General features: G+C 41.2%; 1 protein-coding gene across 4 annotated transcripts in view; it reads right to left on the bottom strand.

Moving 5' to 3' along the window:
* The window catches only part of ARHGAP24 (Rho GTPase activating protein 24), a 154,445-nt gene that overhangs the window by 111,864 nt on the left and 23,578 nt on the right, over nt 1–19,003 (bottom strand). For all 4 annotated transcript variants that reach the window (XM_042811506.1, XM_042811504.1, XM_042811505.1 and 1 more), the window contains exon 2: nt 17,324–17,523. In XM_042811506.1, the coding sequence (XP_042667440.1) occupies nt 17,324–17,503 (180 nt within the window). In that variant the 5' untranslated portion in view covers nt 17,504–17,523. The remainder of the gene's footprint in view (nt 1–17,323; nt 17,524–19,003) is intronic.

Here is a 19,003-nt window from a genome sequence, read left to right as displayed (position 1 = left end):
ACATTCATTTTCCTCAAAGTGAAAGCATAGGAGAGCAACATCAAATCTAGAGTCTACCAAATTCTCAAGTAAAGATGACTACGCTGGAGCCCTAACAGCAGCACCCAAGTTTTTGGCAAGTTGAGAGTTACTGAGCCTGCTGATTGCAATGGAAACAGGCATCAGCATGGGAAACTGATCAGGAGGCAGCAAGCAAAGGGCAGAGGATGTCTCAAAATGGAGAGGCTTCACAAGAAAACTGTCAGTTTTATCTCTCTAGTAGAGGCTGGTGGACAGAATGAAGAAAGTTGGGAAAGCTCCTCAATTCCCATCTCACATTAGAGTCTTCAGAAAAAGATGCTTCAAAATCTGCTGAAGATGGAATAACACATTGAAGATACTTAATGAAGTTTTAGTATTATTCTTTAAGTATTTAATCCTACAAGCCCTACACTGCTACCAATAGCTGGTATTGACCATGCCCATTCCCTGCACGAACTGCATTTCTAGTGTCACACACAAGGAAGCACCAAGGTGACAGTCAGCTCTTTCCACAGCTATGCACTGAGCAAGGCAATCCTCATAGATAAGTTAAAAGGAAATATGGATCCTGTCAAATAAACCCAGAAATGCTATTACATTGGCTGCATAAGCGAACCCTTCTCCTGCAAAGCCCTGAGTTCTGGGTCCTACAGAGCTTTACATGCTTACCTGGTCCCTACCTACACAAAGGGGCTCTCACATGCACATACAGCATCCTAGTAAGTGTTTGGTTTACTCTCAAAAAAGCATCTCAGTTAGAAACTGCCAAGGAACTGATTCCCTATAGGTCTCACAGCACAACACGAGTTTCGGCCTCCTTGGGCTCCTGATAAATGCCACATCCCTATTTGAACAGAAATCAGATTCCCATGGCTGAGCTGCAGGCAAACACATTTCACATTTAATGGTCTTCTTTGCCAGCTTGCTGGAATTCTAATTAAAGCAAAGAGCTGCTTAAAACAGAGCTGCTCCACTGAAAGGCACGTGCTGAATGCTATCACAGAGCTCATGAGATAAGGGAAGCCTCAGCAAAGGTTAATGACAGCATTAATTTGACTTCTTCTGTTAAATAAAGAACAGGTCATTAAAATCTTAAACAGGTGGCAGGCTTGGCAGCTCTACAGCATGTGGGCTCTAGACAGATTTATCTTGTCTTTCATTTTAAAACATTTATGTGAACATATTTGCTGAGTTAAATTATCTCGTTCACAAAAGCATCCCATTCAAGGCTGCTGCTATATCTGTTGCATTGATCAAATTATATTGTAAAAATGTTAGCACCCATTCTGACAATTGTCATCTCATATTTATAACTTTGGGACTCTCCTCATTAGTTACCTATTGCAATTGTAATTTCTATATCAGCATCACCAATACATAAAAGCAGCAGGACAGCTCACTCAATGCAACCAGACTCAACACACATTGAGAGCACGTTATGAAACTATTCCAATGCTGAGAGCCTTAAGAAGAGTTTTATCCACGATCACTTCACTGTAAGCCTTCTTTCTTCCCCCCTAAGGAAGAGATGAAGATGAACTTCTAAGATATTATTCTCCCCAAGGGGATCAAGTAGATGTTCATCTTCAAATGCACATTTGTACTGCAATTCAGTAACCTCCCTTGCTGAATGGAAGATAAAGGCTTGTGTTCCCATCTATGCAAAGATTTAAAAAGCACTAAGAAGAGCTAAGAATAAAGAAACGACTTCCAAACAAATTAATTATCATCTAGGAAAACCGAAGTGTCAAGCACTCCTATGTGATGCTTGGTATGCAGCCCTGCTGGCTGAGTTTCAATGCATTTTAACTGACACAGCTGCTTGGTTACAAATATTCAAGACATAGTTGGCCAAGAGGCCTTTGAATCTGCCAATCAAACAAGTGACAGCCACCATCCACCTCATGAAATTCTTGTCTCTATTATTAAATGGAAACAGCCTCAAGGGTGGGGCACAGGCTTATGTACAGACACTAGCAAGATTTTTAGGTTTCTGCTGTGCACTATTATTGGTACCATGCGAGCATCAGCCTTTCCAGGTCACCACCGTGCAATGTTTCCTGTGCAATGAATATACAATAAAGGGACATTTGATAAGATGAGCACTAGCAGCCTCACATTGTACCAAGGGAGGTTCAGGTTGGATATTATGAAACATTTATTCTTAGAAAGAGTGGTGATGCACCAGCACAGACAGCCCAAGGAGGTGGTGAAGTCACCATCCCTGGAAGTACTTAGGAACTGTGGAGATGAGGCACAGAGGGACAAGGTCAGTGGGCAAGGTAGGGGTGGATTATTAGCTTGGATTGGATTATCTTAGTGGTCTTTGCAACCTTAGCGATTCTATGACAAGTAGGCAGTGGATATCAAAGTAAGACAATAGGGAAGTGTTCGAAGTTTAGATTGGGCCAGTCTTGGCAACATCAGAACACTTTGGAAGTCACTTCAAATTGAACCCCGTGCAGCCAATTTTATGTGCTTTACTACCTGTCTTGCACCTGGGTAACCAGATCCAGCTCCTGTAGCTAACTACAGAGCTAATCGGCATCCAACCACTCACTGGGACAGCAAAGCCTGACAGCTGCCCTTGGCTGCAGCTATGAAAGCGGAAGAGCCCCAGTCCAATTGCCAATCCTGCCCTCCTCCAGGATGCAGCTTTGCCTTCTTCTAGGTGTGCCAAGAATAAGTCTGCCAGGGCTTGGAGCTAAAGTCATAGAATGGCTTCGGTTGGAAGGGACCTCAAAGATCTGGCTCCAACAACTGGGCCCCAGTGGGCTTCATTCCTCACTTCTGTCACATTCCCACATTGCCGACTGCTTGAGCAAGAAAGTCTATTATGGAAACATGTTCCGACTGACAGCTGAGGAGCAAAGAGGATTTCAAGAACGCAGCTTGAGGTCATTCAGCCTGCATCCACCACACAAGCCACTGCCTGGCAGAGAACTAGCAAAGCCTCCCTGTAGCAGCAAGGGTGTTGAACACACTGCTCGCTCAGCTGCAAATACTGCTTTCATCCCCGAGGTAATGGACTTAAAGGAGGCTATTCTTAAGTACTAATAGGCTAAAGAGAACTCAATTATTCTCATTTAAATACTAACGAGGCTCTCCTGTGAGTTTTTCATTTTGTTACTTGAGGAACCATGAAGCACTTGTACCAGATCCAAGTAAACAAAGGGAAGGGAGACAAAAGTCACCACAATGAGCCTTTTTAATAGACACAGACCACCTATAGCGTTGAAATTCCCTTCAAACAGGAAAAGAAAGCCATCATTAAAAAGCCCACCACAACACAGAGCAGTGTGCAAGGGTCAAGCTGTAGACAAAACCAATTACCACTTAACTGCTCAGCAACCCTAACAGGAATTATTACAACATTATCGTTATTTAGTGAAGTGTTCTCTATCCTATGCTCCAAGCGCTGCTTCCCTCAGCCACCCACTGCTGACCTGATATCATGATTAGTTAATGCACAAGAACTCCCTCCTGACAAGATCAAGTGATTACACGAGATTACAAGGACCAGGCCCAGTTATCAGCTTGTCACCCTCACCTTGCATTGAGAGGGAAGTCTTTGTGAAGCTGCCCACCTTCCACACTGGCTACAAGAAACTCATTACTGCAAGCATCCAATCACACATACCTCTAAAGGTTCTGCAAATGCTGGAAGGTGAGAATACTTTTGTGGCAAAGGCAATGATCTGGCACTACCTCACCAGTTTTCCTTAACTATTTAGCTTACTTGGCTGTGTCCATCCTCTCCTAGTGCTAAATCTTAAGAAACACATTAAATGATGACCTGCACACAAATACTTCATATCTGTACTATCTGCTCCCTGTTATTCCATTTACTGTTAATTTAGGAATAAGATAGATACAATTTTACTTGTCCTTAAGATGATTACAGCTCTCCTCATATCACATCCAGCAGCTACAGCACAGCTCCCAGATACTCTGCTTCAGCAAACAGTGTTATCCCTAAGCACAGCCACAGCATACCCCATTTCCCCCTTCTGACATGCCTTCACACACCTACTGACCACAGCAAAGGCAATGCCCGTCCTTCTTTACAGCACCATTAAGCACAGCCAAGCTCCAACTGTATTCAGATCTGTGTTTGGAAGGAGCTTTTTATGAAGGCCACTTCTACTGCTGTGAGCATGGATGATAAAAGCCAGACAGCAATGAATAATGGCAGTTTGCGTGCAGTCTCTCCCAGTATGACACATTGCCCTTGATCCTCTGCTGTCATAGGAAGCTTAATGCCCCTTTTTCATTGCAAAATTCATTCTACAGTCTTCTACAGAAGATCCAATCTGAGCAGTTTCTGGCACAACTTACAGATAGGCATTTTCAAAATAGTTTAATCTTCTTTTTAAAAACTCTATTCAAAACAATATCTCTGCCAGCTTACAATCACATTGTGCTTCTCACTGTTTATCCAAAACTAACTGTGGATAATTGGAAAACATCTCAAAATCGCCAACATCAGCTTTTCCTTTTGGGATACTCAGTCTCTGCCCACAGAAGATTGCAAAGCTTTTGCATCCTGTGCACACCTGTGGTCTTACTCCTCCACCACCAAGCAGATTCAGAAGCTCATAACTGCCTATTATCTAATGTTTTTGGAAAACAGATCCCTCTACCTTGAGAGAACCTCAGGAAGGGAGCTGCATAGTAGCTACACTGCTTATCCATGGTAGGGCAAGGAGCTAGACTTTGCACAGCTGAGGAAAAAGAGCTGGGAAGGCAAACAACAAGTACTTGTACCTTCCATACATAACTGTTGTCACCTGCACTCAGCTCTGCACCTGCTGCTCTTGGCACAGCTCCTTCACTGGTGCACAGCCAGCTAGGTTGACAAGCCTCATGTAGACTCCATCTCCACATCAATACGACCCAAGTTGTGCCCTTTCTGCTCCCAAGTTTCTTGAAAAAGAGAGAAGTATTAGCAGAAATCCCCAGATTTCTGCTACTTCATCATCGGGAATCTGCCTGGTACACACTCCTGCTGGGGGACTGATCTCAGTCATTACAGCCTTTTTTATGTCACCCAACATAACAAGTGAAGCTGCTATTCAGAACTTACTCTGTTTTTGTGCCAGGCAGGACATTCCCAAGCACCCACCTGGGGAGCCCTGAGGACATGCTGCTGGTTCCCCACTTGGCAAGGAACACCATGGTGTGTCCTAAGCCATGCCTTGCTGCCAGGAGCCCAGAGAAGTACATATCCATCTGTGACCAACTTTTTCATTTTAAATAAATTAAAAACCCAGGGTCTGCTCCTGTAAGGGGGTTTAAGGTATTTTTCACTGATGTAACAATCGCTATTGCAAACGAAGTAGCCTCAAATGAAAGTGACTGCAGCTTTTTCTTTTTCTTTTTCTTTCCTTTTTTTTTTTTTTTTTAAACAATTCATTGCCACTCAGAGAAAGAAACTAAAAACGTTAGCTATTTTACAAGACACAGAACAAGGTATTTATATACATTCAGAAAATGAGTGTAATGCATTTAAGAAAACTGTGCCTAGAGCTGGTGAAATGATGGAAGGTCAGTTGTCTCTCAGGGAAAGCAAAGAACTATGTATATTTCTCACAACACCTCAGGGCTGGGCTTATGTTTCTCATTTGCACACAGCAGCAGTAGGCCTAAGACTTCCTCAGGTTGCCTTTCCCTGCTTGCCTTCAGATTCACACTGCTGTCAGCACCTCCAGTTTCTTAGTCTACAATCCCCTAGACACTGTCAAGCACTTTTTCATCCCAACAGTCATGACACACATGTGAAAGACCTGTACACGTACTCACCCAATAGCCTCACAGCTTAGGCATCTCCTTTGCTTTCACTGCAAACCAGCAAGACTACAGCACAGAATTGTAGAAGCACAGAATGGATCAGGTTAAAAATGACCTTAAATCCCACTCAGTCTCAACTCCCTGCTGTGGGCTAGTTGCTACCCACCAGACAAGGCTGCCCAGGACTTTGAAAGCCTCTAAGGATGGGGCAATTCACCCCCATTCTCTTCCTGCTGCCCAAAACTGCACTAAGTTTTCAGATCTTTTCCAGGTTCTGCACCTCAAATGGCTTACCCCAGAAACTCTGGTTTTCTTGGTGAAAGCCCACAGAAATGCACTGAATTCATCTGGAAAGCAAGGTGTGTGCTGGGATCTTCAAAGCATCTTGCAATCCTACACTTCACATAGGAAGTCAGAAGATTCATCTTGAACTTAGTTGCATTAAATTACATCATCACCTTCAACATTTTCTTTTTAAAGAATCTTTTAAGTGTTAGCTCTTCTTTTTGAGAGGCTTGCCAAAAAACTGTCTTTTCTTGTCCCGCCTCCAGCTCAGCTTCACTGCTGCCCCAATCCCAAGCACACCAAAGCCATCTCTACATCTCTTTCCAACAGTTCCTTCCCCTCTCTTCTAAACCTCACAAGAGAAGGGCAGGCAATAATGCCTCTCCCTTCTCCAGGTGACACAGCTGCAACCCTAGAGCTCTGCATCAGCAGTCCTCACAGGCAGGGTTTCCAAATTTCAGAGATAACTGTACCAATAGGAGATCTCCTGAAATGGTTTAGGTCACTGAACAATTCCTTAACGCAATGTCACCTTTGGGTCAGGTGAGACAAGGAGGTCACCTACCTGTATGCATTCTTACAGTCAGCTCTTGCAAAGCAGATGGCCACAGCTTTTTGTTCAGGACTGCCACAGACTGCTGCTGGGCACACAGCTCCCAAATCATCTGTGCAGACAGTCAGCAGCCACATCTGCTACTCCACCTTTTCACTGACTACACACACAGAGGAACGTCATGTGGAACAATTCTTCTCTAGATAGCACCCACCCTATACAAAAAGCCATTATGCTCTTCCTAAATGTTTGTAGCACACAGGGGATCTGCTGGACACAGTTCATAGAAGAATAGTTGATTTTTTTTCTTTTTATTTGCCTTTAGCTATTTTCATTCTCCAGCAGCTTCTTGTTCCGTTGCTGGCATCACCACTGATGAATAAGAATCATATGTACTGTTTTAACATCTTAGAAATCCTTCGGTATTTTGTTGCCTAGTTTAACGTTTTTGTTCTATTGTCCAACACCAACCTAAAAGCATCTACACGCTGAGACTTGGAGAGCACTCTACAAGAAAGCCCCTTTGTCCCTGTGCTATCTGCAGAGCAGATCTTCCTGAGTTCCACTGCAAACTGCCTAAGGTTTAAAAAACAATAGTGGCTACAGTTTTTTATGAAAAAAATTCTGCAAGGCAAACACTGAATTAAATGCTGATTGTAGATGCAGGTTATGTCTCACAAGCTGAGCAAGACAGAATAACACAAGAAAATAATTCACCTCTGAAGAAAACAGAGGATGTGAAGCATGGCAGTTAACAGATTAACAAACATCTTCACAGCTCCTTAGGTCCTCCAAGTTCAGCTCTGTCTCTTCCCACCTCTGAAATCCCTATCCTACTCACCAGCCACTCATTTTGTGCTCTTCCTTCCTCCTCCCCTTTTTTTTTTTTTTTTTTTTTTTAAAAAAAACTCTATAGTACCAATGTTTCTAATTCAGTCCTCTCAACCAATTCACCCTGCTTCCCAATGCCCCAGTGCTTACACTTGCCTCCAAACGCCCACAGCAAAACATTTAGGCTCCACATTGGAACAAAACAGTACAGCTCTGCAGGCACACATAACCCCCCTCTCCAACTTCTCCCTGCTTGTAAGAGCAGCAGTAAACAAATACTTTGAACATCACATCAGTATTTTCATCAGCACAGAAGTAACAGAAGTCCCAATGCTGTCAGAACATGAGAAGCTGCAACAACTTAACCTAGAATACCTTCATTCTACTTAATTTAATACTTCACAGGAAATACTACTTTATTTAGCATCAGCATTTTCTTAGCAAATCATCATATCAAGACAGTGCAAGAATACAGCAGTATTGTTAGCATAAACCAAGAGTGGGCATCTTTGTTTTCCTACTTTGTGTTTGCTTTATGCCATCTGAATAGCTTAATTGGCTTACCTCACAAACTGAACTCTGATTTAGACATAAAAACAGCCCTTGGGGAACTCAGAGCAGTAAATGTAACCTGTTGACAGAGAAGAGAACAACTTCCCAGTGAAGAAAAGGGACATCAAAAGAGTCACTGTTCAGCCATTACACTAAATAGGTTAAAACAATTGCTGCCCTGCACAGATGTTTTTGAAATCAGGTGAAATCCATTCCTTGCAATCCAACACATCCATGAGAGACATCACCTAACTCAAAGGACCACAAGGCACTGATTCTAAAACCCTAGTATTGTCATTGGAAGAAGTGCTGCATAATAAGATTTGGTATTGTTCTGATGGGGAAAAAGTCCACATCTCCTCAGCACAAGGTTTGTGAACCCCAGCTGCATCTGGCTGAGAGCATCCCAATTCCTCACCTTACAAAAAGGTGGGATTCACTCTTGCCCTGGTACAAGCCAGCAGGAAGATAGCACACTGTAAACATTTCTTCTTACTGTCGCATTATAAACCTCTGAAGATTTATTGCACCTCGTACCCCTCACCCCAGCTCAGGGTAACTTAGGCAAAAATGAGGCAGTTGACCAGAAAATAAGCCACAAACTTCAGTAAATCAGAAAGGCTGACACACAGAGGCTCTGTATGTTTTATTTTTCAGTCATGGTAGTACCTCTTTTTAATCAGATAGCACCAGTTATATAAATGACATTATATAAATACAGAAAGAAAATTAAGACACACCTGGAATAACAATCAAACCCAGGAAGCAAAAGGAAAAAGATCTGTTGATATGAGACTTTTTAAATACGACAAATGTTTTATTGCCTAGACTGTAAATGAAATCTAATGCTTGACTTCTTCCAGACTAACTTGGTATGGTTGTTGGTATGAGAATTCACTTCAGCAGTTTGCTATTACATGCATCTTGCTAAGGCTCACTCCCACATAGCTTCCCATTGCTGGCAATGGAACTGAGGACAGAAGAGTTTTGGTAGCATACAGAAATTCACACATCTCCATTTAAAGGAAATTAAGAGCTTTAGATGAACCTCACTTCTCCCCTCACTTCTTTTGCACCGCGCTGAAGGGGAGTTGAGAAGACAGAGCTGAATCACAAGCTACAGATGAAAGCCAGCACAGCTGAGTGGTCACAGATGAGTCTTCTGAGATCCACAGCCTGCTCTAATAAATGCCCATACCTCAGCGTAATGAAGCATCAGCCTTTTACTTAAATCACAGACTTATGTCTGTTTTCCATCACCTGCCTGACAAACACACTGCTATCATGCTCAGTTCACATTGGTGGGCTTCCAAAACTCATGCCTGTGTCTATGGAAGTCCTCAGTACTACTTAATCACTTGTGGTCATTATTCAGAAGTTAGAAGCATTTGCTTTTTCTTGGAGACGCTGCACAATTACTCAGAGCAGGAGCCCTTTGTGGGCAGTTGCAGAGGCAATGAAGGATTTTAATGAGTTTCATTCTGCAGCCCAAGCAGTAACAGAGAGCGCTTTTGTTAGTTCAACTTTTGTGCTCTAAGTCTGCTAAAAAGGATGTCCCTCCAGCACTGGACATTAATTTTAGCTGCTTCTGTTAGCATTCAGCCCTCAGCCCCTGTTCTGAGGCTGCCAACACAAACACCACCTGCAATGGCCATTCTCAGGAATTTGTTCTGTATGAAGGGATTTGAAATGTGTCCAAGCAAGTAAGGGTAGCATTTGGCAACCTAAAGGACGTAAGAAGCAACACTTTCAGGAAGCACTTTCTTCCCCCTACAGCATAGATGTTATACAGTGTGCCTTGATCCATGGTTTTAATGTCTTTGAGTTTGCATAGGATCCAGCTCACTTTTCATCACATACACACAGAAGAGCATTTACACATCCCAGCTGCACAAGTCTGAGATCAGAGGATGTGAAAAAATGCTACTAAAAAGTTCTCTAGAATCAGTCCTTGGTTACTACAGCAACAGCTGTGAGAAAATGAGCAAGTACCTAGAATTCCTTGAAATATGATCTGCATTAGATAGTAGCACAAATTAATCTTCTGCACATCTTGAGCTCACTAAGTTAGAAGCTAAGTACACCAGCTCCAGGTTTGGATCAGACCAAATTCCCTGAATCTGATCAGGCAGGCTTCAAAGCACATTATGAGTCATTATCTTAAGTGACCTCCTTAGTCAAGAACATGTAGCTTCTTCTGCTCCTCTCCTCCTAGCAGCTGAAACTTCTAGAGCACATCACTGGTGTCCTAATGAACAACAGAAGGCATGCACTGTATGGGAGCTTGCAATAACCACTGGCACAATTAGCAATTCAGACCAGCCGTTTTTCAGAAGAGAAGTTGGCGTTAAGAAGATAATCAGCAACAATGACCACAGCCTAAGCTCAGGTGTACTTTTAACCAGCAGAAGTCATGAGCCCTCCTTACTCCTCTCCATGCAACCCCATCAGCCTGTTAAATACACACTCCTTAGCAGTCACCAGAAGAGCACTTGTCACCCAGCAGGAAACAGAGTGAAGTGGAAAGGAAAACTCCCTTCTCCTTCTGCTGCAGACCCTGCCACTTGGCAGAGGCTAAAAAAGCAGAGGCCAAGATGGTACACGCAAGACTAGAGAAGCAATTACAGACAGGCCAGCTCCCTCAAACCTGACCCCAGTAGGGAAGAGCAGCTTGGCCCCAGCTTGCCTATGAAACATACTGAAGCACAAAGATTTAATTTTGCTTCAGAACTCATGAGATTTCACACCCTATTGCAAGAAAGAATAGTTGGGGCAGTGCAGTGAAAATTTGGGATAAACAGACACGTTGGCCATTAAGAACTGAAATGAGGCAGTTGGCTAGTTTACATATTATTCAAGTGCCTCTCTTTTCTAACCTAGCAACAGCTGCCAACTAAGGCTAACTGCACAGTTTGTACAACACATGGTAGCACACTTAGGAGCTTTAGCTCTGAATGCACACATGGGTCAGTGGTGCTATCATTCTCCATTGTTGCCACAAGGGCACTAGTTTTTTTCTATTCTAAAAGTATTTTCTAAAAACTAATTTCCCAGCTTGGATTGAGTAAAGATACATAAGTTTGGAAACATGTAGTTGGTTCCTGGTTCCCCAAATAGCTATGGAAAAGGAACCGGAGCTGCAGTGCTCACACAAGCAGACTCATCTTTTCATTATTCTCCTGACTTTCACAATTTTATTGGAACAGCAAAAATATGCTAAAAGCTAACATGCACAGAGAAGGCTGATGAAGGAGAAGTACTCACCAGGTTTCAGGTAACGGAGTAAACAAAAGTTCTATACAAAATACAGGACTGAATGCTGCTTACATTACACTCAACCCTAATAAAACATCTTCAAGGAAGAAGTGAATATCTATCAGCACCATTTAGGGCAAAGCACTGAGTAGAACTGTCTGAATTTGCCACAGAATATGTACCTCTGTACAGCACTTATTAGTGACACTCCTCTAATTAACACGGGGCTTACTGCTGAATGAGAAACCTTTTTTTCCTCTGTTAAAGTATTTAAGACTCCTATTGGGCCAAACCCAAGGCCTCAGGAGATTTTAGAAGTAATAAAATAGAACAAAGAACAACTACTGAAAGTTTAGCTCCACATTTTTGGTCTGAAATAAGCAGAAGGGATTAAAGCTGGAATCTGATCACCTCTGAGCTGAGCACCTCAGTGAATGGGTTTGTGGATATTTGTCTCAGGCCAAGTACAGAAATTCAATCTTGCAGATGTGAGAAAAACCTTTCCCAAATAACAGTCATGGCATCAGAAATACCCTGGTTTCAAAACACACAGTCTTACCACACTAAACTCTTTTGTACAAAATTCCCATGAGTATCTACTGACAAGAATACATCACACCTTTAATTGCAATGATTCAAGTCACTGTGGTGAAAAGAAGCATGTGGCCAAATAAACTCCTGAAATCTGCAACAATAAGAGACCTATAAACTTCAGTGGAGACAGGTATTAGAAATAGCAGAACTCTCTACTCTCTGCTAAGACTTATCCTTCAATAGCCACCTCTGCGTTCCAAAAGTTCCACTGCCAAAGTTCCAAGAGCCTGCTATAGTAATAAACCTGTGAAGCCATTCCCAGAAAACACATTAAAAGACCGACCCCAAGCAGTTTTGGAGCTCTCACTTCACTTTCAACATTAAACAGCCAATATGTCCATTTGCAGTGTGAAAGAAATGACTGTTCAGATCATTTTACCAGCTACCACGCCAGGTCACACCTGCTTTTTCCCAAGCAGAAAACAAGCACAGGAATACAGGAGATTCTACCACTCAAATCACATAGAATGCAACTCTTCTAATCTGAAACTCATTCAGTTATAGTGTTAAGAAGTTAATTTCTTGATTTAAAACTTGAGGGATCGTATGATCACTGGAGACCAAGAATGACGCGAAAGGAAAAAAATGCACTTGCCCTAAATAGAAAGATGTGTTACATAGAAGCTTCTCTTCCTTCAGCTAAGTGTTTCAAAGGAAAAATCATCAGGAACACATGGCTAACACAAAAATCTGTTTCAAGTTTGCATGACGCATACAAAGCTGAAATGAGCAGTACCTCTCTGCGAATCTGAAAGCAGTAAAGGAAAAGGAAAATATGGGAGAGTTTATGTTCCAGACAACAGAACAGCAATGGCATAGGAAGAACAAGCAGGTGGGGGCTGCACTGAGCCCAAAACTAGCAGCTGCTCTGCTGCAACCTGCAGCGCAGACGTATCCAGAAGCAAGTAGTTCATGGGCAGAGCACAATGGAGTAGAGGCAGAGCTTTTTAAAATAAGACCTACTCAGACATCTGAAAGTGGAGCCCCTTGCATGTTTGTTACTTCCTATTTTAGGTAAAACGCAGCAAAGCCAACTGGCAGTCTTTGGTAAGAACTGCTTTAGAGCATGTTACATGCATGCTGGCAGCTGACCGTACTCTTGCAGAACACTAGGTCACCTGACTTTTTTTAAAAGCCTCATGTAGGATTCAACTGGATCTCCTTGCATTCCATCCATGTGTTTAATTACTCCTTAAGAGATGGTAGGAGGTCTTTGAGTGAGGCACACGAAGCCAACCAAGCATGTAGAGGTGTTCTCCACATCATCCTCCCCCATCACAACCAGAGGAGCTGCAGCTACACTTCAAGCAGTATCTATGGAGAATTGTTCTGCCTGCTGTGCTGCTCTTCACATTCACACAAAAGCTGGTTCCTGTGCATTTCCATTGACAAGGATTATGATAAATAAAACTCTCCTTTTCCTTACTGGAAATCCTCTATATAACAAGCACATAGTCATTTCTTGCAATGCAATTTTAAAATGCATGTACAATTAAGATTTCCCATATGCTTGGAAACATTACCTATTCCTTTTTTACTTGTAAAAAAGCATGATGTTCAATCTTTCATCATATCCAGTACTCACAGGTTTCCCTTATGGGCAGACTCATTTTAGATTCCTGTAATTATCGTATTAATTTCTACTCAATACATTCACTGGAAGCTTTAAAAAAATCCAACTGAAATTTGTTGGCTGCTTCCTATTAATGCCACTAAATGGAATACACTGCCATTTTTTCTTTCCTCCACACAAATTGGATTAGATGAAAAGCACATACTTTGCTGGAAAGCAGTACTTTAAAGTATTCTGTTTGTACATCAGAGAGAATCTTTCCCTTACAGATGGTGGTTACCTGTACTTAAGATTCCAGCAGACAGTTGTTCAGTTTCAATTAAAGGCTGACTCACAAAATCACAGAATCATTAAGGTTGGAAAAGACTGCTAAGATCACCAATTCCATCTCACCATGCCCACTAACCATGTCCCTCAGCTCCACATCTCCATGGCTCTTGAACACCTCCAGGGACAGTGACTCCACCTCTTTTTATCTAGAGAACAAAAACTACAGGCCAAGTAGTTCAAGATGGTATATAAGCTGAATAAGATTAACATCAATTTTAAGGCATACACCAAGTTTTTCCTGGAAGTCATTTTGCAGATCTTTAAGCTCTCTTCACACCTCAAATTCAAGTCCATAAACATGCAGGCTACTGCTGTAGACTAGCAACTAAACAGGTGCCTAAGCCACAATTGCTGTCTAGACCAAACTTGTCTATTCTTATTCATTTAGACATCAGTGATACTCCATCCATACAGGTTTGCTTCTAGAAACTCACTTCAAGTAAGACTGAGAGCTACAACAAGAAGGTAACATCTGGAAACTCCTTGCTGCTATTCACAAACCAGAGAAGTTAACCATGGACAGAGGGGAAAGCGAGACACATGTTTTCACTAGTTGCACATAACAGCTGTACTATGGAGGATACTAAATGCTGATTTTTTTTTCAGCCAGCCACATGTCAAGCTGGATAGCTGACCTTTAGATCTAGCTTAATAGTGGCTTTTTAAAACATAACAGGCAGTCAGGAATAAAGTGACTACCAGAGGCAGCAGGTAAAAATCACCAAGGCAAAAATCCTGTATCCTCTCCAAGAGGCAAAAATAACATGGAATAATCAGAAATATGATGTCTTCACATGTTATGGGCTTGCTCACTTCTTTCTTTTGTCTCCTGCAACTACATCTATTTCTATCCACACCTGCATTTTCTGAAAAGTTCTGCCATCTTAGTCAGATCCTCCAAGATATTTCACAGATTTCAGAGCAAAAGACAACTGCTGTTCTTATCACTAAAATATTTCAAGGGTGAAATCGTGTTTGATGATAATAGGGAACAAATGAAAAGTCACCGACTTTGACTATAATAGCTGTGTATTCTTTTCCCTCTGCTTTCTTGCACTGTGTGCCTGTAGGCAGCTGATACAGGTTGGCAGAGAGCTTACCTCACAGTTAAATTGAAGCCTATAACAAACTGATACCAAAGTGCTAGTCAATGTACACACATACTTCAGTAATTGTTGCAGCTGCTTGTAATACTAACAGCATGTTGTGGAAAGTCAAGAGTATTTACTGATAGTTTAGATATAAACTGATGGTATTTATTCTGTTAACTCCTGTCATACAGTCAATCTTAGATTAAAATCTGACATCTCATTTTTCCTCAAATTCAGTTCCATTCACGTCTCCATCCATACAAACATCACTGTGTAGTTTTTAGTACAGACTGGACAAAACCCAAGTCCCAAACACAGTGCAGGCAGGTGTGAATTCAGTAGATACTTCAGAACCATAAGCTGTAATCTGAATTTCCCACATTCACATTAGGACTAGGAAGATAAACTCACTGGCTCACTGTCTACTCCTGCTCAAGTTCTCCTACTTTCTATAAATGCACAGTGTATTTCTCAAGATGAGGAACCATAGCTCTGTGTCTGCTTCCAAGCACAACCAGCCAAAAAGCAAAATACTAATTTCAATTCAGTTTGGGGGAAAATAACCTCATGAACTCTCTTCCCTTTTCTATTACATTATTGCCTAAATTAATCATATCTAGTAACAAATAAACTATTACTTGTCCTGAACACAAATCCAATAGTATGCTGCAGTATAATACTGACATAATGCTGCTCTCTACCTCCTAACGATTTCTTCAGACACTGGAAATTGATCCTATCATTGACATCTTCTCTTTATGTCTCCACTGAAAGCACACCAGGGCTCCTAGAAGGTCACAGTAATTTTCTTACTGAATTGAACACAACAGATCCTTCTATTTACTTAGAGGGAAAAAGCACTTCCATATATGGTATTAAGCTTGGATGTATTTCAGCAACCAATACTCATACAATTTGAGACACTGACTAAATGCTATTTGAGTCGGCCCATTCATATTCCAAGCCTACCAGAAACAAACCTTTTTATCTGTGGGCATCTTCATAAACTACTTCACACTTACGTTGTAAACTCAAGCAAACTCTTAACTAATGATATCAACTACTACCAAACTTATCATTGAAATCAGAAGATCAGAATATCCACCTCCATCTTGCAAAAGGGATACAGCAAAGTGATAGCATCTTCTGAAGTAATGGCAAAGAGATTAAAAAATTGTGCTCCATAGGGCTGTAAAATGCTCCATGCAATACAGCATTGTGTCACCTCTCAAAAAAGCAATGACATCCTCATATGCAAACACGCTGCCAGATGCCAAGTGCCAGGGAGAAGAGCTGTACTTCCCAAAACCCAGGCTGGCTCAAACACTTTTGTTTTGATGACTTATTATCAGATGATAATTTTCTTGATTATCAGAATTATAAGAGATACATTCACTTCCAAAAAATTAATTACCTCATAAAACATTTGCACTAATGTATAACATGTAAAAACACCATAGATGATTTAGTTAACCTATGCTGTCTGGCAGTGTTTTAAGAGGAAACAATTACCAAGGCTGTCACATGAAAATGATGCTCTGAAAGCAGCATAAACAAGTACTTTCTTTGGGAACAATTACCTCAAGACTGAATATTTTCTTAACGTGTGCAGCATAATGCACACCGTAAGCTTGACAAAACTGCTGTGGCCCTTACCATATAGGAAGCTGGATTAACAAATTCTACATTTCTCAATAGTTAAAATCCTCATAAACGTAAACCATCAAAAATGAATAAACAAAGATATGACTGTGCAGATGTTTGAATATATGTATCGCACTCATAATTCACAGAGCATTTTCTGAAGTCACAGATGGGGATGATCAACTACCACACTGCTGAAGGTGCTAGCACAAGATTTCTCAATGTATTATCAGAGGGGTTCAGACTTGCCCTGAGCTAAAAGGCAAAAGTTATTTACTCTGTTCTTATGGCACTCTAGAGATAGACAGCCCTAAAGCATGCCTGTCAAAAAGCTAAATAAGAAAGTAGATGAACATTAAGGAGCAGTAAATTACCACAACAGAACCAGGCAGCAAACAGAAGTCTAATCTACACTACAGATGGCAAGTATGTAGGCTACAGTCTTAGGGGATTTCCTATCTGTAAAGACACAAAGTAGAAATACTCCAATATTTTAAATAGTAAAAAAATAGCCAATACCTTTACAAATACAGCTTATCCATATGCCTCAGGTAAGTATATCATACTGATTTTTGCCACTCGAGCTTCATTCGGACTACTTCCCTTTAAAAATGCTATAATGAGAAAACCTGACCGGGAAAAAGAAACTTCAGAGATCATATGGGGAATCATGCAACTGCCAAGGCCTGACTCAGTTCTGCATTCACAAATTCACAAAACCTCATGTTTTACGGAGACAAAGAAAAGGAGAGGTTTCTTAAAATATGACAACTCCACTTATGTTAACTTAGGACTGTCACTTACCAGTGGCTTGATTTCATCTTCATCTTTGAAATAATAAAGCTGGTCCCCTTTGAGAACAAACCAGCGTGTGTGCCAGGTCTTAACGAAGCCTCCTTGCTTTCGAAGCCATCCACACTTGATTGTGCCATGCCGCCCTTGGCTTGCTGGGGGCATCTCCACAGAGCCATTGTGTTCGTCCATACTGGGTCTGAGCAACTCTCCTGCCCAGAAGAGGAAAAGGGAAAGAAGTCAGATCACAAGTCAAGAAGTAACCTGTTCATTTTCGAACAGGTTTTTGGCATCCTCCAGCTGAGTGAGTACTACCCAGCTACAAGAGAATGCAATAATGATGAAATTAGTTGTTACAAAAAAAACCAGAAAAGAGACAAAAGATTTTTTCAGCTAGTGCCAGATATCTTCTTTGGCACTGAGGAAGACATCAGCTTTCTTCTCAAAGTTAGTACTGCTGGATTATGGGCAGTAAGAAGCAATGAACTGATGGTACAACTTCATACTAAAGAAGGCAGGATGCTTCCTACTACCCACACCTCACTCACCATTATCTAACATATCTTTACCAGATAATCCAGCTTCTTTTTTTTTTTTTTTTAAGTAAAGTAATGAAGTTAATCTCCAGGTATGGTGGACAGTAAATAATTAGATATCCCATCTCATAACCAATCCCCCTAACTGGAATTTATCACAGATTAGAATCATAGAATCATTTAGAACGGAAAAGACCTCTAAGATCACTAAGCCCAATCATTATCCTAGCACTACCGAAATGATTATCTTGGACTACATGTTGCTCCTTGCTGCATCCCTGAAAAAAAAAAAAATAAACAAAAAAAACCCCAAGCCAGCTTGACCTATTGCTGCCACTTAGGCCAGCCTCCAAACAGAACTAAAAGAAAATTTTAGGTAATTACTTGTCTTAGTGCCGTGTTAAGGAAACCAGGTCCCCCAGACAAACAGGAGTCTGACCAAAGTTACAACCAACTTACCACTTGGGTGAAAGGTTTTTGTTTCATTCCACAAACACATTGCACTAGTACTGACACTTGTACATGAGTTACGTATTTGTATTTTAGCTAGACAAGCAAAGTGTTAATTGATGTGTATCTCCTTGTTGATAAAATATACCAAAGTACTTCTGTAATACTAAAACAAATGAGGTGCAAGACAGACAACTTTCTACAAGCACTAAGTTCTCACATGTGGGAGTAAGATTTCTGTTAAACTAATGCGATATGCTATCCTTCGACACTTCCCATACAAACGACCATATTATTTTTATCAGTGAAATTATTCTCTTCAGTAGCTAGTTCCAGCCACCCAACACATTTTTGTTACACATTATTATATTTAGACGTGAGATTAAGTTTATTTGTTGTTTTCCATCTCTCCTTTCCTTTCAGAATCTGCCTACTACCGACCAGACTGAATCAGAAATTCCAGCAGCTGGCTCACTTTCACTAGTTGTTTTTACAGCTGCTTCAACACCAAGATCATAAAAATAAATTGCAGTAATATCAGGGTGCTGGCACCAACACAGAGAACAACAAGGTGCAAACAGTATGTAAATAACATATGACAAAGTGTGGAATTATACCAATGTACTCCAAGACTTCTCACTCTCATGAGATGAGGCAGAAAGTCATAGATTTTCAAGCACTGAATGAGCGTATTCCTCACGCTCAT

The sequence above is a fragment of the Centrocercus urophasianus genome, unplaced genomic scaffold (genome assembly GCF_019232065.1).
Source record: "Centrocercus urophasianus isolate 14NV4802_14NV808 unplaced genomic scaffold, USGS_Curo_1.0 seq_13, whole genome shotgun sequence".
NCBI classification, from domain to species: Eukaryota; Metazoa; Chordata; class Aves; order Galliformes; family Phasianidae; genus Centrocercus; species Centrocercus urophasianus.
The sequence above is the reverse complement of the archived record's forward strand: the minus strand, read 5'-3'. Positions and strand labels throughout refer to the sequence as shown.